The sequence below is a fragment of the Symphalangus syndactylus genome, chromosome 7, assembly GCF_028878055.3.
Source record: "Symphalangus syndactylus isolate Jambi chromosome 7, NHGRI_mSymSyn1-v2.1_pri, whole genome shotgun sequence".
In the NCBI taxonomy this organism is placed as follows: Eukaryota; Metazoa; Chordata; class Mammalia; order Primates; family Hylobatidae; genus Symphalangus; species Symphalangus syndactylus.
In genome coordinates this window covers 119254953-119276230 of record NC_072429.2, presented here as the reverse complement: position 1 = coordinate 119276230, position 21278 = coordinate 119254953, and the positions used below count along the sequence as shown (strand labels likewise).

Here is a 21278-nt window from a genome sequence, read left to right as displayed (position 1 = left end):
TATATGAATGTAAAATAGGAACAGATCAAAGTGGTTCAAATGAGGCAAGTACTTCTACTTCATTTTACATGTTCTTGTAGTAAGATTTTCTTATATCTTCATATACTGTGTATGTGTATGGAAGACGGTCTGAAAGGCTATACACCAAAATGTTCACTGTGATGACACAGACCTAGAAAGTACAAGTGCAGGGCAGAGCAAGATGAGCACTTCCCTTTTAATTGATATACTACTCTAGTGATTAACTATTCACAGTAAGTATGTATTTCTTTTATAATAAAACTATAAACTGCTTAAATCTCATGAACATAATTTAACTATTTTAAAAAAGAGTTCATTCAAATTACTGAGCTATCACATGCTTTACTACAGATTCAAATATTACCTCATTTTTTGTTTAGTTTTTTCAAAAGTTTCCAAATTTTGAAGAACATGCCTTTCCGGCCATTCCAGAGGATTGGTTTCCATTAGACTTGAGGAATTAGGTTCCACTGGACTAAAATCTAAAGTGAAAGAAATATACATAAGTCTGAAAAGTATTAACATACTGAATTTTGTTAATAAAAGAATGTGTATTTATAGACACATACATACGTGTCTGTGTATGTGTGTCTATAAAGGCATACTTATCTCAGGCATTTATTAAAGACCTCTCTGATGGCCTAAACTGTGCAAAAGGCCATAGAAATGTTTGTTGCAAATAAAGTATCACCTCATAATAAATGTCATAAGCTAAAATTCACAAAATTGAATTAGCACTATTTAGGACTCCTATGGAATAAAAGCATAACTTTGCTATTTTGGGTGAAAACAGTTCTAAATGAAAAGAAGATAACTCTGTAGAGAATATATTGGATATTCTGTGTGATTTTCATACTAGAAATAGGAATTAGCACAAGTAGACCAAAAAATTACATTGTGTAAAAAAGAGATTACCTTATTCTCAAAACTACAATAATAATAAAGTTATGATGTTCTGATGATCACTCGCAGAAACCAAGATGCTTAAACACACACACCTTCAAATCACTACCATTCAATGTTATTTTCTACTAATCCAATATTATATATAAGAGTGTGCTTATCTTTCTAGATAATATGCTGCAGTGAACTAATATTGAGATTGCTGATAATATTGGGATTTTCAATGAAAACCTAAAGGGACAGTTTCCGTTCTTAATAGAAATTATTATAAATAGTATTAATATATTCAAACTGTTTTAACACTGGCAAAATTACTAACTGTGCTACTCTTTGGATTACAAAACTATCTGGTTTTAGAATTGTTTTGAACATTGTTCTAATAAACTCATTGAAAATTATTAACATTAGCTATTTGACTAATTATCAACATTAACGAAAATACTCATTTTATATTTTTGAGAGGACTGAGAAAATAATGATTTGGTAAAGGAATTTTTTTTTTTTTTCCAGAGACAGAGTCTCACTCTGTCGCCCAAGCTGGAGTGCAGTGGCGTGATCTCAGCTCACTGCAACCTCCGCCTCCTGGGTTCAAGCAATTCTCCTGCCTCAGGCTCCCAAATAGGTGGGATTACAGGTACATGCCACTATGCCCAGCTTATTTTTGTATTTTTATTTTATTTATTTATTTTTTTTGAGACGGAGTCTCACTATCACCCAGGCTGGAGTGCAGTGGCCTGATCTCCGCTCACTGCAAGCTCCGCCTCCCAGGTTCACACCATTCTCCTGGCTCAGCCTCCTGAGTAGCTGGGACTACAAGTGCCTGCCACCACGCCCGGCTAATTTTTTTTTTTTTTTTTTGAGATGGAGTTTAGCTCTGTCACCCAGGCTGGACAGAAGTGGCGCGATCTCGGCTCACTGCAAGCTCTGCCTCCTGGGTTCACGCCATTCTCCTGCCTCAGCCTCCCGAGTAGCTGGGACTACAGGAGCGCGCCACCACGCCCGGCTAATTTTTTGTATTTTTAGTAGGGATGGGGTTTCACCATGTTGGCCAGGATGGTCTCAATCTCCTGACCTCGTGATCCGCCCTCCTCGGCCTCCCAAAGTGCTGGGATTACAGGCGTGAGCCACCGCGCCTGGCCTATTTTTGTATTTTTAGTAGAGAAAAGGGTTCACCATGTTGGCCAGGTTGGTCTCGAACATCTGGCCTCCCAAAGTGCTGGGATTATAGGCGTGAGCCACCATGCCTGGCCTGTTAAAGGAATTTTTAAACAAGAAACATAAATGAAAATGAATGCAAACTGCATCTTATTTTCCTTTTACTTATTAAACTATTTAACCCTGAATAGTTTAAAGTATTTTCAACACCTATATTGAACTGCCCTATCTAAACACCATCCAAATACAACACTTCGCATTTTTTAGTAAAGGTGGCGAAATGCTATTTTAAAAAGTAATGAGCTTTATAATAAAATAACATGCTACTGAATGTTCATGTGGCTTTCCACTAAAAGTATAAAGAAAAAAATCACTTGCATTTCTGCACAGCTTCATGCTATGAGTTCATAAAAGAATATAAGCAATCTTAAATAACAGTAAACATTAAATTGTTCCTAAATATTATAATATAATATACAACCTAAAAAATAAATTACATAGGCTAAATATTAAGAAATAGGTGGGAAAACATTTATATGTGTCATGTCTTTTGTGGAATCATTTAATACAATTCTTACAATAAAATAAACACAACATTTCATTTATGTGGCAGTCAAAACGCTGGGCTATGCTGACAGCCAAAAAAGCACAAAGGCTCTCTGAGAAACCAAGAACACTGCTTTAAAAAAAAAAACCATTTTACAGGAAACACAGAAATAGAACAATAGAACCAACACAACAGGGAAATAGGGAAAACTGACCTATAAAATCACAAATCACAGCAAACAAAAAGACATGACATTATGTGGTTAATGAATTGAGGCCACTATAACCTTACATACTTAAATATGAATAAATCACAAAGAAAATGTTATATTGCAAATTAATAAAGAATTATAAATAAATGCCAGAAGATCCTTTTTAAGAGTTTGAAGTAATAAAATAATGATCTGATAGAATTACCTGGAAAACTTATGCAGTGTGTTGATGTGTTCAATGGGCCCATACAAAGGAGACAGTTATTACAGTTATTGTATTGTGAGTTCAGATATCACATTAGACTTTGTCAAAGTCTTTAGCAACTTTGTGACAATGTGTAAATAAATGGTTATATTAGGCATTTTCTACATACTGACTTGTCACTTGTTATACATGCTAGTTTTTACCAAAAAATAAGCAGATCAAATAACCTTATTAATTACTAATAACTCCTAATATGCATGCTTGCAAATGAGTCAGAATATGATATCTAATTGGCCTTAGTGTTTCTTTCATTATGTAATTTACAAGTAGATGTATTTATTCAAATCAAAGCAACAAAAGATGTTAAAAATCACAGCTTCATTCTTAGGAGTCATGTTCAAATGTATAACCTGTCTAATTTCAGTTCAGGTTCTAAAAATCTTCCAAGTTTCTTTCATTTATTCAATAAATACAATCTTAAAATGTGATCCAATAATTTGAAAAAAAATTACAGGGAGAGAGTATAACATAAAACAACGGAAACTGGGGAAGGTCTGGGAAAGCCTCTTTGAGAAAGTGACATTTAAATCAAGATCTGAAGAATGATCGTCAGTTAATCAGTTAAAGGCTGGAAGAAAAGAATTCCAGGCAGAGGACACTGCAGAAAGAAATGTAACATGTCCAAGGAAAGAAAGGACTTCCTGTGGTAGAAAGGAAACAGAAACGTACTGGTACTAGAATAAGTATGAAGCCAGATACCATTTAAGGTTTTTACAAACCATATGAAGGATGATGCATTCTATGTACAGTTAGAAGCAATCAAGAAGGTCTGGGCAAAGGAGTGACATAATCTGACTGTAGATTGTGTTCATCCTTCGCTCAAACCTTTTTGATTTTAAGATGAGCTCTCCTGCAGCTCAGTGTGTCAGGTGTCCTTTGTACAGGTAACTCTAAGATACATATCCTTAAACTTATATAAAAGCCCTAGCAATTATGTGAGCCCTTCCTATCTTTCAACCCTTATCTCCCATACAAATCCTCTGGTAAGCCAATCTCTCTCTTGATCTCAGTTTGCCTTTTCTTACCTCCATGACCCTGAATATGGTGCTTCTACCTGGCAAATCTTATCTTCCCTCTATCTAGATCTTATGCGTCATTCAAGACCTACATCAGCTTCCTTGGCTCCTAATCAGCCTTCATGACTATTCTACCCTACTTGTAGTTCTCTCCTCAAAATTCATATTTATTTAACCAGCACTTACTTTATACTAGGCAACTGCCTAAGCAATTTAGGAATAATTAATCTTCATAACTACCTATGTCATCCCTAATTTCAAGATAAAGAAGCAGAGGCACAAAGATCAGAAAACATGCCCAAGGTCACATAGCAAGTAAGCTGCTAGTCTTGCTCCAGAGTCCATGCTATAACCATGGAGCTATGGTCTCTCACTTATTGAACACATGCCCCATTTACAGGTAATCTAAAAATGTCTCCAGCACCTTTCAGATTACTCTGTATGCTATTTAACTTGGGTACTGATATGCAATGGTGATGATAATGATAAAACAAATAACATCTCTTTTGGTACTTGTGTTCTAAGTGTTCTACAGGTATCAACTCATTCAATCCTCACAATAACCCTACTAATCCTCACAATAATCCTAATAAGTGGGTTATATTATTATTCCCATTTTAAACATGACAAAACAGGCAAAGAGTTGAATAACTTGCCTAAAGACATTTGGTTAGCAAGTAACAAAAGTGAGATCTGAACCCTGACCATTTAGCTCCACAGCCTGTGTCCTTAAAGAAGGTTATTCAAATTCATCACAACACTGGAACTCAGGAAAGCAGAAAGAAATACAACTAAATAATGAAATGATTTCCAGCTGTCTCAGTGAAGTCTGACTGTTCCTCCCCTATTGAATGTTAAATATGCATCATCTTATCATATGGACTTTTACCTCTATTAAATTTACTATGTAGATTTTGCTTTCCACACTTCATGGAAATGTAGCTTAATAGAAATTCACGCATTTCAGCAGCTTAGTAAGACTAAAGAGAGGCATCATCTTAAAGTGCTTCTTCCTCTGCCCAAAAACAATTACACTGAACATACTTAATGAAAAAAGTTACTAGAAAATTTATAATATTTAAATAATGAGTAATACAGTTCATCACATATACATACATACTTGTATCTATATAAGTATCTATTATTATTTAAATTTGCGAAATACATTTTGATTTGACCAATACATTTTATAAGTTTTAATAATAAATGTCATAGTTGCCACACACACACAAAGAACTAAAATTTAAAGTAATAAAAAACTTACCATTTAATATATTGAAGGTTTTAATTTTGTCCATCTTTCTTAGAATCATTTTAGGAAGCACAGCATCAAAATAATCTAAAAAGTGTTTCCTTGTGAGTACTAACAGACTTTTGAGTTCAGCAACAGAAACTGTTTCAGGCTGTTTTGCCAACTTTCTCCTTTCTATAAGACAAATCAATACAACTGACTTATTTTTTATTCTCTTTGGAGCTCATCTACTACTCTTTTGTGGAAAATATTTTCAGAAGTAAAACAAGTGAAATTCTCTAGTAAATCAACATTCCTGTTTTCAGGATTGTAGGCCTTCTTTCACTTTAATCCTATTTGTAGATAATGGGAGAATTTCCAGTTTTGTGAGATAAACAGAAGTAATTCATTGATACTATAAGTTGATAACAGATAAAGGCAGGTTTACTAAAGCCTTCAGAAATATATTGCAGAGCATTAAAATGGTCTTATGTTCATGGTTATGTAGAAATAAAACCTGTTAGACTTTCAGTTAAATATGGTAGCTTGGCCACTTCTGTTTCTTCTTCTCAAAACCTAAAATCACAGCAAAGAAACAAAAAGGGAGAACAAAAGAAGGAATGATAAATAATGACATTTTTCAACAAATTTTGGAAGACATAAATGACAGTCGAGTGGTAACTGAGTCTGCAAAGTAGAGGAAGAGCCACCTTGGATGCCTGTAGAGAGGCACTACCGAGGAGTACAAAAGTTGGTGGTGAGATGCTGGACTGAAACAGGACTGGATGTAGCACAGGAAGTTAGAACTGCAGGTCCTTCCCCTACGCAACCTACTCCTATTAGACAGGCAACATTGCTTGCATTTTTTTTCTTTTTTTTTTTTTTTGTATGGAACATCAGGTATACGAAAAGATAGTATTGAGGCTGGGGTTAAAACTAAGGGATTAAGGAAAAGTCTATTCATTGAAAGGTTGGACTCCAAGCCTTGATACCAGAAAGCTAACATCCACAAATGCCCCACTGGAAATATCAGAGGATTCTCCTTTGGTTAAACTGAATGCTGTCAGAGAAAAGAACTCTAGATAGCAAGGGGTGGAGTTAGGGGTAGAAGCTCATGAACAAAATGTTGAATTGTCACTTCACCATACTATAGTGAAGCTTGACAGATATTACTTTAGAAGTAAGCATACAAAACTTCCATTTCAAGATAGGATGGAAACAAAAGAATCTCCAGACATTAAGGAAAGGTGTTGAGGGGGAGAGGCAGCTCTTTATTTCCCTGTGTAAAGATTTGATTCAGTTAACACTTTCAGCTTCCCTCTTCCTTCCCATCACTCACTGAGCTAGTCATGAACAAAGCATGCTCTGATAGATTCTTCTGACTTTCATCTGAGTGAGCAAGTCTTCAGGATGTATTTTCTCTGCAGACTTCTGCTGCAGGGTTGGTCTGCAGTTGCCTAGCTCTGACAGCCATTCAGTGGCAAAATTCGATGCTGGGTGTATGTATGAGAAGGCCAACTTGGCCATAGATCTAAAAAGCCATATCCTTTAGTACAGCTTTCATCTATAATTTCTTTCCATCTGTATATTTCTTACATTTATTTTTCAGTTGGTTCAAATGTTGGGGGGAGAAGTGGGTATTATTCATTGGAATCTCAAACTAAAAAACATCCAAAAGAGAGACTAACGCAAACAAACAGAAAAAAGGGAGTCCAGCAGAAACAAAAGCATTGTAGAAAACTAAACAAAGTTTGCTATAATTTTCTCATAGACATATGAGAATATACTGCACCCATGAAATAAGTACAGGATGCTTTGATAAAGAAAAAAAATCAATGAACAAAAAAATGACTCTAAAATTAAGCACACAAGAGATCAAATTTCAAAAATTCCGTAGAAGAGCTGCAAAATAAAATGGAAGATATCCCCCCAAAACTAGAACAAAAACATAGTAATATGAAACTAGGAATGGAAATCAGGCATTCTGTCCAGTGAAGTCAATATCTAGTAAGAGCTCCAGAGCTCCAGAGAGAGAGAGAGAGAAAGAAAGAGAGAGAATAGGAGGAAGAAAATTATTAAAAGGGTAAAAAAAATTTCAGATTTCAAGATATGACTCTCCCATTTAAATTGCCAATCAACTACACAGTTTCAAGATATGACTCTCCCATTTAAATTGCCAATACCAGCCTACACAGGGGCTGGTGGGGAAGAGGGGAAAGATAAACACAGTATGACTCAGAGTAAACCTTCTAGAGACAATGCTTCTGGAGACAAAGTTTCCAGAAAGTGGGTAAAAACCAAACAAACCAAAATTAGATTACCACAAAGAATAGGAATTATATTTGACTTCTCAACAGAAACACAGCAAAGCAGAAGACAACGAAGTAGTATCATTGAAATTCTGAGGGAAAATGATTTTTAACCTAGAATTTTATTAGTGAAGTAAATAAATTTTCAGACATGCAAGAACTCAAAAAATTTGTGCTCCGTGAACTTTTGCTCAAAAAGTGACTGGAAGAAGTGCACCAACCGAACAAAGGCATAATCCAAGAAAAAGGAGAATAAGGGGTCTAGGAAAAAGAACATTGCAAAAGAAGAAAAGAGGAAAGGGAAATCTTCAAGATATTAGCAAGATATAAGCAATCAGTCCATAGTCGAGCAAAATATGAAACACTCCAGGAAAGAAAACAATAGAGAAATATAAAGAAACTGATGTATTTGAACACACAATGAATGTTAATGATAGGAGTGCAGCAGAAATGTTGGAACCTCTGGAAATACATAGCAATGTTTTGTCTATACAGAAGAGTAGGCAAATTTAAAATAAGGTGATTATCAACCATAAGAAAAACAAAGAATTATGTAAGAGAGATCTGATCATCATCATTTATAGCATGGCTCAGCAGTAAACTCATTCATAAAATTATAATAATGTTAAAGCCAACCACTGATTTAACCAAAATTCATGACTTCACTTTAAGAAGCAGAAAGAGAAAGTGAGGATTATGTGGGAAAGTGAAGTTTTTATCTCCCATAGTTAGATGTTAAGATAATGCCTGAAACTGGTAAATCAAGAAACAGCAGCATACGTACATTATTTGTATAGGGGTCCACCTGGAAGAGCTGAGGATAGCTGTCTATGAACACAGGGACTGAAAGATGGGGAGGCATGGATAGTGCATTGCTGTTTGCCACTTGAAGTTTTTTCAGTATCATTTGACTTTTCAAACTATATCCGTGTATTACTTTGATAAAAATAGTCCATTTTAAAACACTTCTAGACTAGTAACATTTTCTTCCACAATAGTAACCTAAAAGTTCATAGAGAATTCAACAAAACACACATTTATTAATTTTAAGAGCTTACTGCCTAAAAAGCACTGTATTGTGTCCTTAGACACAGAGGATTAAAGCATTATTACATTACACTACCTGAGGTCAGCACATAAATAATGCAAGGGAGTAGAATAAGAAGGAGGCAAACAGTGTCAAGGTTCTACTTTAGAACATCAGCTTCATGATACAAGCCTCTGTAAAATCCTGCATCACCAATGTGGACATTGGTAGGGTCCTTCCAAATCTGACCCAAGATAACTAACATGGCTTCCACAATCAAGAACATTAGTAACAGTAAAATGAGAGCTGTAATATATTCTGCCTCTATTACATCTTCTTAGTGAGAAAATCATAAGGCTCATTGTCTTTTTCTGCACAATCTGCTGGGAGCCATTCTAAAACAAAAAGTTATCGATGGTTTGGTTTTATCTGGAAGGTGTACGGAGTAATCTGCTTCAGAAATTAGCCCCTGTGTTTTTATTAATGTTAAAAATATACTCAAATCTGGCCGGGTGTGTTGGCTCGCTCCTGTAATCTCAGCACTTTGGGAGGCCAAAGCAGGTGAATCACCTGAGGTCCAGAGTTCAAGACCAGCCTGGGCAACAGGAAGAAACCTCATCTCTACTAAAAATAGAAAAATTAGCCAGGCGTGGTGGTACATGCCTGTAATGCTAGCTACTTGGGAGGCTGAAGCACAAGAATCACTTGAACTCGGGAGGTGGAAGTTGCAGTGGGCCAAGATCATGCCACTGCACTCCAGCCTGGCTGACAGAGCAAAATTCTGTCTCAAAAAAAAAAAAAAAAAAATTATACACACACACACACACACACACACACACACACATACACACACACTCTCAAATCTGAACCTGAACCTGACCTATATTTATTAAACCTGTCAATTATATTACAATTTGAAGAACAGAGTAAGAATCCATATTGACCTTAATGATGAAGAAATGGAGAGAGAAAACAGATGAAGTTTACAAGTTATGAGCAGGATAATTTACCTAGGTAAAACAATCTTCACACAAATTAGTTTGCCTATAAGTGGCAGATAAATATTTGAGAGAAAAACATTGGACTAAAGTCTAAAAATGAGTTAGCATAAAAATGCTATTTTCCTGAGAAAGCTAGTAATAACTAAGGATTTATTAAAGAAAAATGTAGAAGCAGAACATCCAAAGGAATCAGCAGGTTGAGCATAAGCTTTGCACTGTGTTTTATAAATTTAACAAAGATGTAGGGAGCTCAGAGTAGAGACTGCAATACTGGAGCAAAATGATAATACTGCTGTTTTCACATTTACCTTGCATCATACTGAACAGTCTTTAAAAATCATTCAGCATTCTTAAGCCTTTCCTTGAAAAATCAGTGAAACAAGATTTTTAATATTTTCAAATACAAAAAGTTATAAATTACCAACAAACTTGCTAAAATATAAGTCACAAGCTTATAAATTTTAAATATCATTCTAATTAAATAGTATTAGATGTAATTTTCAAAATAAAATTAATGAAAATAAACTAATTTTAAAAATTAAGCCCTAATAAATTTTATTTCATGTTATTTTAAAAAACAAAGTGCCTCAAAAGTGTTATTAGTGAGTACATTTTTGTGCAAATTTTTCTAGCTATTCTTTCTAATTTAGTATTAGAGAAATAGTGGAAAAAGAGTAACAAGTCTACCCCGTGTTTTGTTGATAATTTGAGGAAATCTTTTTGAACAAATTTTGTTTTTCTGTCAACACTATAATCTCTGTATGGATACTGAACCACTAATTTTTTTCCGAAGAGAGCTGTTCCCATTATATTCTTCACTTTTTATCATGTACAAATAAGTTAACTGCATTACTTTAAGTACTTTTATATTCACACTTCACTTATTTGAAAATCACTGAAGTAGACACTTAAGACATGCTTACATTGGAAACTTTCTTTTGCTGTCATTTGCCTCTGCCTTTTGAGACACAGGCATTCTAAACAGATGCATCTTTGTCTCCAAGTTTTTAATCCAGTATTAACTCTCTGGGTAGAGAAGAGTTTTGTTCAGTAAGTATTTTCATCATAAATAGATTAACTGGATCATTTATCTGAATCAAGATTTAATGCTTCCAATTGCAAATTGGCCATTTCATGGACATACCCAGAGCTAGTGTCTCTAGCAGCAACTAGCTCTAAGGTCTTCTTCAGTTTCAGGTTCCCACCTTACTCTTTGCCCAGTCTAGTGGCATCCCTACGATTTTTTTTTTTTAGCATTTCTGTACCCTCTCCTGCCCTCTCACCAACTCTGTTGAACTTTTCACTCACACTTCTAGGCAGCAACCTACTTATAGATGTCATATTTCCCTTCCCACACAACCAGGAGGGACGGCCCTCTTGGGGTTAAGTCTTCTCCTTTCACAAAGAAGAGATGCACCAGCTTCAGAGAGGTCCCTGCTCTTCTGATAGCTTTTCTGTTTGGAAAGGTGAGGAACAGAGGTGAAGATGAAACAGTGGAGATGTTGAAGGAACTGAGTTATAAAAAGCTGCAAGAGGCTTATGGCAAGGAAATCAGGGCCTGATGGGTTTTTGGCAGGAATAGAGCAAAGCTAAAAAATGAGTAATACGGCTGGCTGATGTCTGAAATAAACATTTTATATCGATAACAATACTGGTATTTCAGTATATATGTGTGTGTGTGCATTTATGTATTTGTTGGTTATAGCATGTACTACACTTATTAAAAATGATTTGCCTTTCTAATTATGCTTTCCTTGAGCAAACATCATTTTCTTGGTTTAAAAAAAAAAAAACACCAATGGTTAGAGGAGCTCAAGACTACACAATTACCCTGGATATTTACAATTGAAAAAGTTTGCAATCTTTCCATGAATAATTGAGATCAACTATTCTAAAATTATCTTCTACCGAATAGGTAGGCTACTGAATTCACAATTTTTAAATATGTTTTGAAAGAAAGGAATGATAGCTCTTATTTTATAATATATGTAATATATAATTCGAATAACTTTTTTTCTACATACAACTAAGGAGGACTCACAATTTGAATCAATTTCTTAGAAATTACATAACAATAAATAAGTTCAATTAGGCAACAAATGAATGCTTAAAATTTATATTAAAAAATAAGACTGAAAGTCAAATTAACTGTAAAAGAGAAAAAATGTGAAATTATGACTCTTTTCTGAATAAGATAAATCTATAATGCCAATGTCACTTAGTACATGAAATGTTCTTACTTATTATTGATGATCATTATTAAACTCTGAGAATCAATGCTCAAGGTAACACATTAATTTCCCTAAGACTTGCATTTTTTCCTATTTGTAGCATCCAACTTCTGCTACCAAAATATATAAAAGGATATTTTATTAAGAGATCTACATTAAACAGAAAAATAAAACTGACATACCTTTTCTAGCATACAATTAAAAACAAATTTTGAAATACAAAATTTGCCTGACGAAATATTTTTACAAATGTTAACAGTGATGTACAAATAAACAGAAATATTCTGAATCTAGTGAAAATGTCTCTTCTACTCTACATCATCGCTTTCAAAAATAGTTCTATAAATAAGTAGCATAACTAAAAGATCAACTATATAAGAAAAAGTGTGCAAAGGAAGGTAGCTTATGTCCAAACAAGTCAACATTTTTAGAGTAGGATGAAATATACAAATTGTTACTTACTTAGGCATTCTTTCAAAGCTAAAACTTGAACATTAGCCAACTGTTTCTCTCTCTGTACAATCTGCTCCCCAGAAAAATGTGGAAGTAATAATAAGTCAAAAGGAAAATCTGAGAAATAAGAAAAAAAAAGGTCAACATTAACAATGCCCTTTGCCAACAATTAGTACTCAGTTGCTAGGAAATGTGTAATAGCAATGATTTAACAAAAAATAAAAGTCAATCACTCACCTCTCTCGATCTCATATATTTCAAAGTAAATAATAATAATAATAATTAGGCAGCAGAAAATAAGCATACTCAATTATTTTGCATTTTAAACATTGACCTGATTTTTAAATTGAGGGAATTTAGATAGCAAAGTAGAATTCCCTGAATCACATTTTCTTCTACCTGATCAGAAAGCACAGATAGGGAATGGTAGCTAGTCTCTAAAGGTACCCCCAAAAGCCACTGAATGAACCACATCTCCTGTTATTCCTTTTTGTGCAGTCCCCTCCACAATGAATCCAACCTAGATAAGTGTGCTGGATGGTCCCATGACAGCCTTAGCCGTGTCTCTCTCCCCATTCTTCATGCCCATTGTACTCAGAATAACCATAGAATGCACTGGAAATGTACTGTATTGAAATAGGGAGGAACTGCCTAGGATAGCTTGGGTTTTTTTCCTCTCTCCCCTAAAAGCAGGATGTCCTTCAAAGCGTTGCCCAATGAGTCACATGGCCCCTGAAATATAGAAGCCAGGTCAGGCTGCCTTTTGGGGTCCCTTAGCTGTGATGCAAATGGTGCACACGCAGTCAAGACTCCATCTGCCCTGGGAAGCTTTCATGAGCCTTGGGGGCCTGGCTCACAACAGATCCTAGGCTTCTTTTGTTCCTTGCTGCCTATCTGTAAGTAATAAACCTGCTTCACATAACTTGTATGTGAGTGTGCTCTGTTACACCGGACTAGGACAAATTGGTAACCAGTACATGGTGGACCTAAATAGTAGCCCAGAGGGGCAGCAGAAAGACGTATTTAGACTCCCATTACTGGTGGTTGGCATAGTGATGATCTCCCCTATTCTCCACGCTGTAGCAGTCCTCCCTTAATATTGCTAATTATTGGGTATGCTTCACACTGTGTAACAAATAAGGTAACGTAAACGTGACACTGAATGACTTCTAGCTAGGAAACAGAAAGCCTTGTAGCTTCACAGAACAATTGCTCTAAGTCAGCAACCATATAAGAAGTCAGCCTAGGCCGGGTGCAGTGGCTCACGCTTGTAATCCCAGCACTTCGGGAGGCTGAGGCAGGCAGATCACGAGGTCAAGAGATCGAGACCATCCTGGCCAACATGGTGAAATCCCGTCTCTACTAAAAATACACAAATTAGCTGGGCATGGTGGCGCACACCTGTAGTCCCAGCTACTCGGGAGGCTGAGGCAGGAGAATCGCTTGAACCTGGGAGGCAGAGATTGCAGTGAGCGAAGATTGCACCACTGCACTCCAGCCTGGTGACAGAGAAAGACTCTGTCTCAAAAAAAAAAAAAAAAAGAAGTCAGTCTGCCCTGAGGCCATGATGTTGTAAGGAAGCCCAAGCTAGCTGTGAGGAAAGGGCCTGTGAAGAGAAAATCAGACCTCATCTGTTCCAGTCATCCTAGCCCAGGCACCAAACATGGGTGTGAAGAAGCTATCTTAGACATCAAGCCCTGTGGAATCTTCAAATGACTGGAGCCATAGTTGTATGTGACTGTAATCATATGCAGGACCTCAAAATAGAAACATCCAGCTGAGCCCACTCAACCCACAGGACCATGAGAGATAATAATAAACTGCTGTTTTTAAGCTAAATTTGGGGTAGTTTGTTATGCAGCAATCGATAACCTAAATAATAAAGCCTGGGAAGAAAGACAGGCAATAAAATAGAACATGTGGCTTGAGACGATATAAATGAAAATGAGAAATATAACAAAATCTATGTATTTAAAGTGGAAAATACTAAAAATTTCATTTTTAGAATTGAAGGCTGATCTACTAAATTTTACTAGGTATAATGTAAAAGGAATTTGCTCTTTGCACATTAAATTGTAAAAATATGTCATAATATGTTTTAAATAAAAGATAAATTAATGAAAAAGAATGGAGTTTGGTGAAAATAAATTCATTAAATTTTTAGTATTTCTTCTACTTAAAGCCACATATGCTAACTACACACACAAACAATGTAAACATGTTTTTCTACCTAAAGTTAACACTTACTCAATCTGGCTTCTTCTGTCTTTGTTTTCATCTTTCCATGAATTAAATTGAGTGCAAATGAGCCATTGATCTGGTTGGCTGAGTGAATCAATGTGGCTTTACATCTTCTATTGCCATTACCTTGTAACAAGAGATAATAGCTAGAACACTCTCCTTTCACTTCAACATCTGGAACTAAACAAAAACAATTATCTTGTTAAGTATGTGAAAATTCAGCACACAACACAACAGAACCATACATTTGATCCACAGGATATAATAAAATTTTTTGTTATTTTAAAACAAGCTGTTAATACATTCAGGGATAGTAGTTGTTCGTTTAACTGAGAAAGCTGTTAAAGCAAAAAATCATAACAATTACAAAGCATAAATCTTTTATTTTAAAAGTATGTGTACTCATTCTTTAACTTTTGATATGGCTTACCAGAGTTCTACAGTATATTTCTTAAATAACCACATCAATAATGTTTACAGCTTCCATTTCTTTAAAGAGGAATAAACTGACTCCTACAAACACCGACTTAATTGGTGGGAGCAGAAGGATACAGCTATACTTGGGAGTAGCTTTTTGCTTCTTGCAGTGGGCATCCATAATGTATTTTACAGAAGGAATGGAGAGCATTCATTAATCTGGCATGCCAGTTATGTGAAGGTCAGTTAAGACAGTGTCTAGTATATTTTAAAAGCAAATCAAGTGAGGGTTATAGTGAAGGTTGAAGAAAAACTGTGAAGCCTTTGAGATTAAAAATAGAAGTAGAATCTTTTTTGTTGAAGATGGTGAGTTGGACATAAACATTTATATTCACTATCTCCTGAAATTCCACCAAATGAGAATAAAGAAATCTTAAAAATAGCATAAATCTACAAGAACTAATATCTGGAAGAGACAACAACTAAAATTTGAAAGCAGAAAAGCATTTGAACAATTGGTAACAAACTTCAATCTCTCCACTGCTAAGGGGCTGAGAAAAACAACAGAGAAAGCCCCAAAGCAACACAATTTATACACGCGTCCTCAAGAGGCTCTGGAATGGTGACCCCAGATGGCATTGGAAGCAAAATGAAGCTGGAATAGGAACAGAGTTTGAAAGTCAACTTGAGAAACAGGCCTTCTGATCCCTTATTCTATTCAGGCAAATGACTGTCAGAAGATTAGAGGCTTATTCTCTGGAGAGGGTAAAACAAAGTGTCTTTGGCTTGAGATCTATAAGGCAGAGTTAAGGGTTGATTGATTATCAGGGAATTGAAGTGCATGCTTACCTCTTTAAAAAGTTATCTATGTCTCTATTTCCCTTAAGTTTATTTTAGGGGCTATCAGGATGGCAGGGTGAGAAAGTCTGTGGACCCACTCCCCAGCAATACAAGCACAACTGGTGAAATGATCCTAAGGGTATATACCAAATTAAGAAACATTTTTTCAGGAAAATATACTAAGATTAGGATTGGGAAGAAGCAAGTTGGACAGATTGGAGCTTCTATCCATTGAGTTGGGAATGGGTTGGGAAGAAGCAGGTTGTGGCTTAGTTTTTAAGAGTCCGCAGCACTTCAGCCGCAGCCTGCTTTTCCCCACCCATTCCCAACGCAGATGGACAGAAACTCCAATCCAAGCGGCTGTGGCCAAAAAGATGGGTCTCCCTTTTCCTTCGGCTTCCAGTAAAGGGTTACAGCATCTCATGGGAAGGAGCAGGCTGTCAGCAATTTCTCATCCCCTCATTCTGAGTTGAAAAGACTAAATTCCTGATGCATATGATGAGAATTCAGGGACTTCCTTTCTCCACCTAGCCCCTACTGATAAGGTAGAGGTTCTACCCCAGGATAGGAAAGCTATGAAAATAGGGACCCAAACGTCCTCACCTCAGCGCATTCACAGGGCAGTTTCTACACTGGGAGAGGTACATAAAGAAGACCAGAAGCTACATGCTGGCCCAGCTACCGAAGTAGTGGCTCAGAGATTTTACCCAGGGGAAGAGACCTTAAAACAGAAGGCCCTAAGCTCTACCCAAAGAAACTGAGTTTATCTGACTCAGATTGCGGGTAAGTTGGAGCCTAAAAGTGGTCTCAAAAACTATGAAGACTTGGTAATAAGCAAATAAAAGGAGGCTGGTAGTTCACTTAATTAAGAGAAACAAGCAAAAGATCTAGTTCATTAGAGAGAACCAGGGAATGAGACAGCTAAGAAGTGTCATCTTGGTGTCAGAATTCAAACTGAAGAATGGCCACAAAAATGAATCAAATTTAAACGGATGTGGAACAATTTAAGCCCCAATGCATTGTCAAAAACAATAAAGCAATTAGTGAAGATGGCAATTAGTGAGGTATAAAGCAGCTACATTTGATAGTAAATGAGGCAGACAAAGAAGGTATCAGGGAAAGGCAAAGTGAGTCAGGTAGAGACCACTGGATTCCCAGGGTGAATGTGGCCACACTGAAGGCTGCACCCTCTGAAGAGTGACACCAAAGTCAAACAGACTTCATTAAAATTGCCTAGCCAACTCATACAACAAATAAATACGCAAACAACAAGAAAACAAACCTAATAAGGGGGGAGATAAATTAACCAATAGCTACAATATATTACCTAAATTGTCATCTTTATCAAGAAATTATGAGACATGCAAAGAAACAGGAATGTGTAATACCTACAGAAGGGGAAAAGCAAGTGATAGAAAATACTTGTGAGAGGTCCCAGAAGTTAAACATAACAAAGACTTCAAAGCAAACATTATAAATACATTTAAAGAACTAAAGGAAACCATGCTTAAAGAAGAAATGAAAGGTATGATGACTATTTCTCATCAAATAGAGAACATAGATGAAAAGATATAAAATAAAAACCCAATGGAAACACTGGAGTGGAAAAGTACAATAAACTTAAAAGGACTAAGATCATTAGTCCTTTTAGACACTAATAATTCAAAGAAATTTGGGAAATTAACAAATATGTGGAAATTAAACAACACACCAACAAATAACCAATGGGTCAAATATGAAATCACAATGGAAATTTAAAAATACTCTAAGATAAATGAAAGATATAAAATTTATCAAATATAGCTGAAGTAGTGTTAAAGATCTCAATCAATAACCTAACCTTCTACCTTAAGACACTGGAAAAAGATGAAGCCCAGCAACTCCACTCCTAGACTTATACTGAAAATTATTTTAAGCCTGTACCTTTATATTCAGAGCAGCATTATTCATAATAGCCTAAAAGTGTCAACATCCCAAATGTCCATCAACTGATGTGTGGATACATAAAATGTGGTATATCTAAGTGATGAAATATTATTCAGCAATAAAGAGGATGATGTCCTGGCGTATGCTACAGCATGTACAGCATGGATGAACTTTGAAAACATTATACTAAGTCCAAGAAGCCAGTCATTAAAAACTAGATATTATATGATTACACTTCTATGACATGTCCACATCAGTCAAATCTATACAGACCAGAATAGATACATGGTTGCTTAGGGGTAGGGGGAGGAATGGGTGGTGGAAATGCGCAATCATTGCTAATGCATATGGGGTTTCTTTCTGGGAAGATTAAAATGCCCTAAACTTGATTGTAGTGATAGTTGCACAATTCTGTGATTATATTTTAAAAGCCACTGAACTGTAAACTTTAAAAGGGTAAAATGTATGGTATGCATTATATCTCAATAAAACTGTATTTTTAAAAATTATCTTAGGAATGTAAAGTTCTGCTCACAAAAAGAAAGTTCTTAACAGTACTTCAGTTCTTTATGGACAACCACACAGCAAATAAAAGACTCTTTTATGTAGTATATAGAATGTCATATATACACATATATACATCCCAAAACACTAAGAAAGTACTGTAATTTTATTACAATAGCTACAGTTTATTTCATAGATAGGAAGATACTGTGGGTTATAGTCTATTCCCGAAAACAATGATGAAGTAACAAAAACGATTTTTACAATTAGATAGCTAGAGTGACATTAATTCTGTTCATAAACTGCAGTTTTAGAACATGAATTTAAATAAAGGTTATTAGAAAAGAAAAACACTTGTTGTTACCAGTTTTATTTGAAATTAAGGTTTGCCAAAAGATACAGCGACCTTAATTCATTTACCATTTTAGCTGCTTGCTGATTCAACTTATATATATATCTCTCTTCAATCTGACATTCTTTCCACATTTATTTTAAATCTCATCACCTTTATTTGCATTTTAATCACTGAAGCTTGTAATTACAACAATCTTATTTTCCTCAAAAGAAAAATATTTACTGTAAAGAACTCTCTTAGCCATAATGGCTCTGCAGTCATTTAAAAAATGTTGCTCCAGATTTGGAGGTGTTAATTGAAGACTTATTAAATAACTTTTATGTAAATGCCACAGGGAGTAACAGATTTCCAATTAGCATAGTTATTCCAGCCTCATCACTCTTCCTAAAGTAATAAGGGAAAATGATTACTAAAAAAAAGTCTATTTTCAACTGTTGTGTTTATTTACATTATCATTTGATAAGGTGTTGGCTTGTATGCCCCTCTCCACCAAAAGCATACGTATATTTTGGATATACTACACTGATAAAATGGGAGAAGCAGAAACTACCAAGTGTCTATTAGTTGCATCAAAGTTTACAGATAACGCATAAACCACAATAAAGTCTTATGTCTTTATTAGTATTAGCAAAAAAGTCTTACATAATAAAAATCAAGTTATATTCTTTGTCAATAAGTTTCTTAGTGGTTCTTAAAACCTTATAATACTCATTTTAACAGCTAATATGAAAACAAAATTATAATAATCTAAAGGATAAATAATATTCCACATGATGGAAGGAAAAAATATATCCCAGGACTACGGGGGAAACAGGATATTCTGGGTAAGTGAATATTCTGACTTACTGATAGTTATTATATATGTTCATAAAGAAATGGCAAAATAATATAACCAATTATTTTAATAATCATTCCAAAAATGAAATAATAAAACAAAACCTAGTTTCCAATGTAGGCATCTTAGGAGGCTACACTCTTTTCAGCAATGAGATCACTGTTTAATTCTAGACTCAACTTTTGAAACAGCCCTTAGTGCCAGCTGGGGAGGCACAAGAAAAAAAATCTAATTACTTTATATTCATAAACCATCTTCAAAAATGTATCTCCTAGCTTGATACCCCACCCTATTCATCAGACTAAGCTTTGAATAATTTAGCATAGAACTAGGCTGCCACGGAAATTGTTCAAGAAAATGACTGTGGCTCAATTTTAAAAAGAATCTAAAATAGTTAAAAAAAATGATAGGACTGGCCGGGTGCGGTGGCTCATGCCTGTAATCCCAGCACTTTGGGAGGCTGAGGTGGTTGGATCACGAGGTCAGGAGATCAAGACCATCCTGGCTAACAAGATGAAACCCCATCTCTACTAAAAATACAAAAAATTAGCCAGGCGTGGTGGCATGTGCCTGTAATCTTAGCTACTTGGGAGGCTGAGGCAGGAGAATCGCTTGAACCCAGGAGGTGGAGGTTGCAATGAGCCGAGATCACGCTACTGCATTCCAGCCTGGGCACAAAGCAAGACTCCGTCTCAAAAAAAGAAAGAAAGAAAAAAAGAATAGTACTGTTGAACAGGTGTATAACTCACTACTGTGAAAATTATAAAAACACAGGATTTATAAATTCCACCATGACTATTTTAAACAATTAAGTAATATTAGGATCATAAACTATACACATTTCCTCTCAATTACTATGTAATAAAATATACAATTCAAAAGCTACAATGAATAGAGAAGCCATTCAGAAGATATTTCCAGATCTTACTCATTATGAACAGCAATGATTTCTTTATTGTTCCACAGACACAGAAGCATAGAAAATTGGACAGAATAACAAAAAGCTACTGCAGAATTTAGGAAGTGTGTACCTTCATTACCAGTTTGATTCAAACAAATTTGAGATACAATAAGTAAGTAGTAGTATCCTCATTTTCTAGATAAGGAATTAAAGGCCTAAAGTAGCAATTCTCAATTTTTTTTCTGCCTCAAAGCATCTAAAGGATTCTTCAGTGACAGTGATTTCACCTCGTGTTGGGGAAAGCACCACCTAGGGCAGAGGTTCTCAATCTTGGATATACATTTGAACCACCAAGGATGCTCTAACAAACCACTGACACCCTGGGCCCACCCCATATATTTGGGTTGAATTATTTTCAGGTGGAGCTCAGCTTGACATTTTTAAATAACTGTCAAGGTGATTCTAATTTGCAGCTGGTGTTAAGAATCATTGAACTAGAGAGAGAAACAAAACTCTGCATTTAGACTGAAGGACCTAAATGATTCTTAGAAAAAAAGTGATTCTTTAAATAACTTTAAATAACTGTCAAAATGATTCTAATTTATAGCTGGTGTTAAGAATCATTAAACTAGAGAGATAAACAAAACTCTGCATTTAGGTTGAAGGACTCGAATGATTCTTATAAAAAGTGATCCTTATAAAAAATAAAAACCTTTAATGATGTAAAATTATATATGTATTTACATATGTACATATATATTAAAGTCTAACTTTAACAAATTTCGGGAAATGTAAACAACTGTGCATCCATCACTATGATCCAGTTTTGAGAAACTTCCATCGCACCTTTGCAGTCAATATCCCTTCTACCCATGGCCTCAGACAACCA

The 21278-nt window shown here is 35.3% G+C and overlaps 1 protein-coding gene across 1 annotated transcript in view; it reads right to left on the bottom strand.

Moving 5' to 3' along the window:
• MTBP (MDM2 binding protein) overlaps positions 1 to 21278 on the bottom strand; it is a 78385-nt gene that overhangs the window by 21026 nt on the left and 36081 nt on the right. The window contains exons 12-15 of the mRNA XM_055287137.2: positions 14618 to 14791; positions 12380 to 12487; positions 5383 to 5544; positions 386 to 503 (exon numbers count right to left, since the gene is read on the bottom strand). Of these exons, the coding sequence (XP_055143112.1) occupies positions 386 to 503; positions 5383 to 5544; positions 12380 to 12487; positions 14618 to 14791 (562 nt within the window). The remainder of the gene's footprint in view (positions 1 to 385; positions 504 to 5382; positions 5545 to 12379; positions 12488 to 14617; positions 14792 to 21278) is intronic.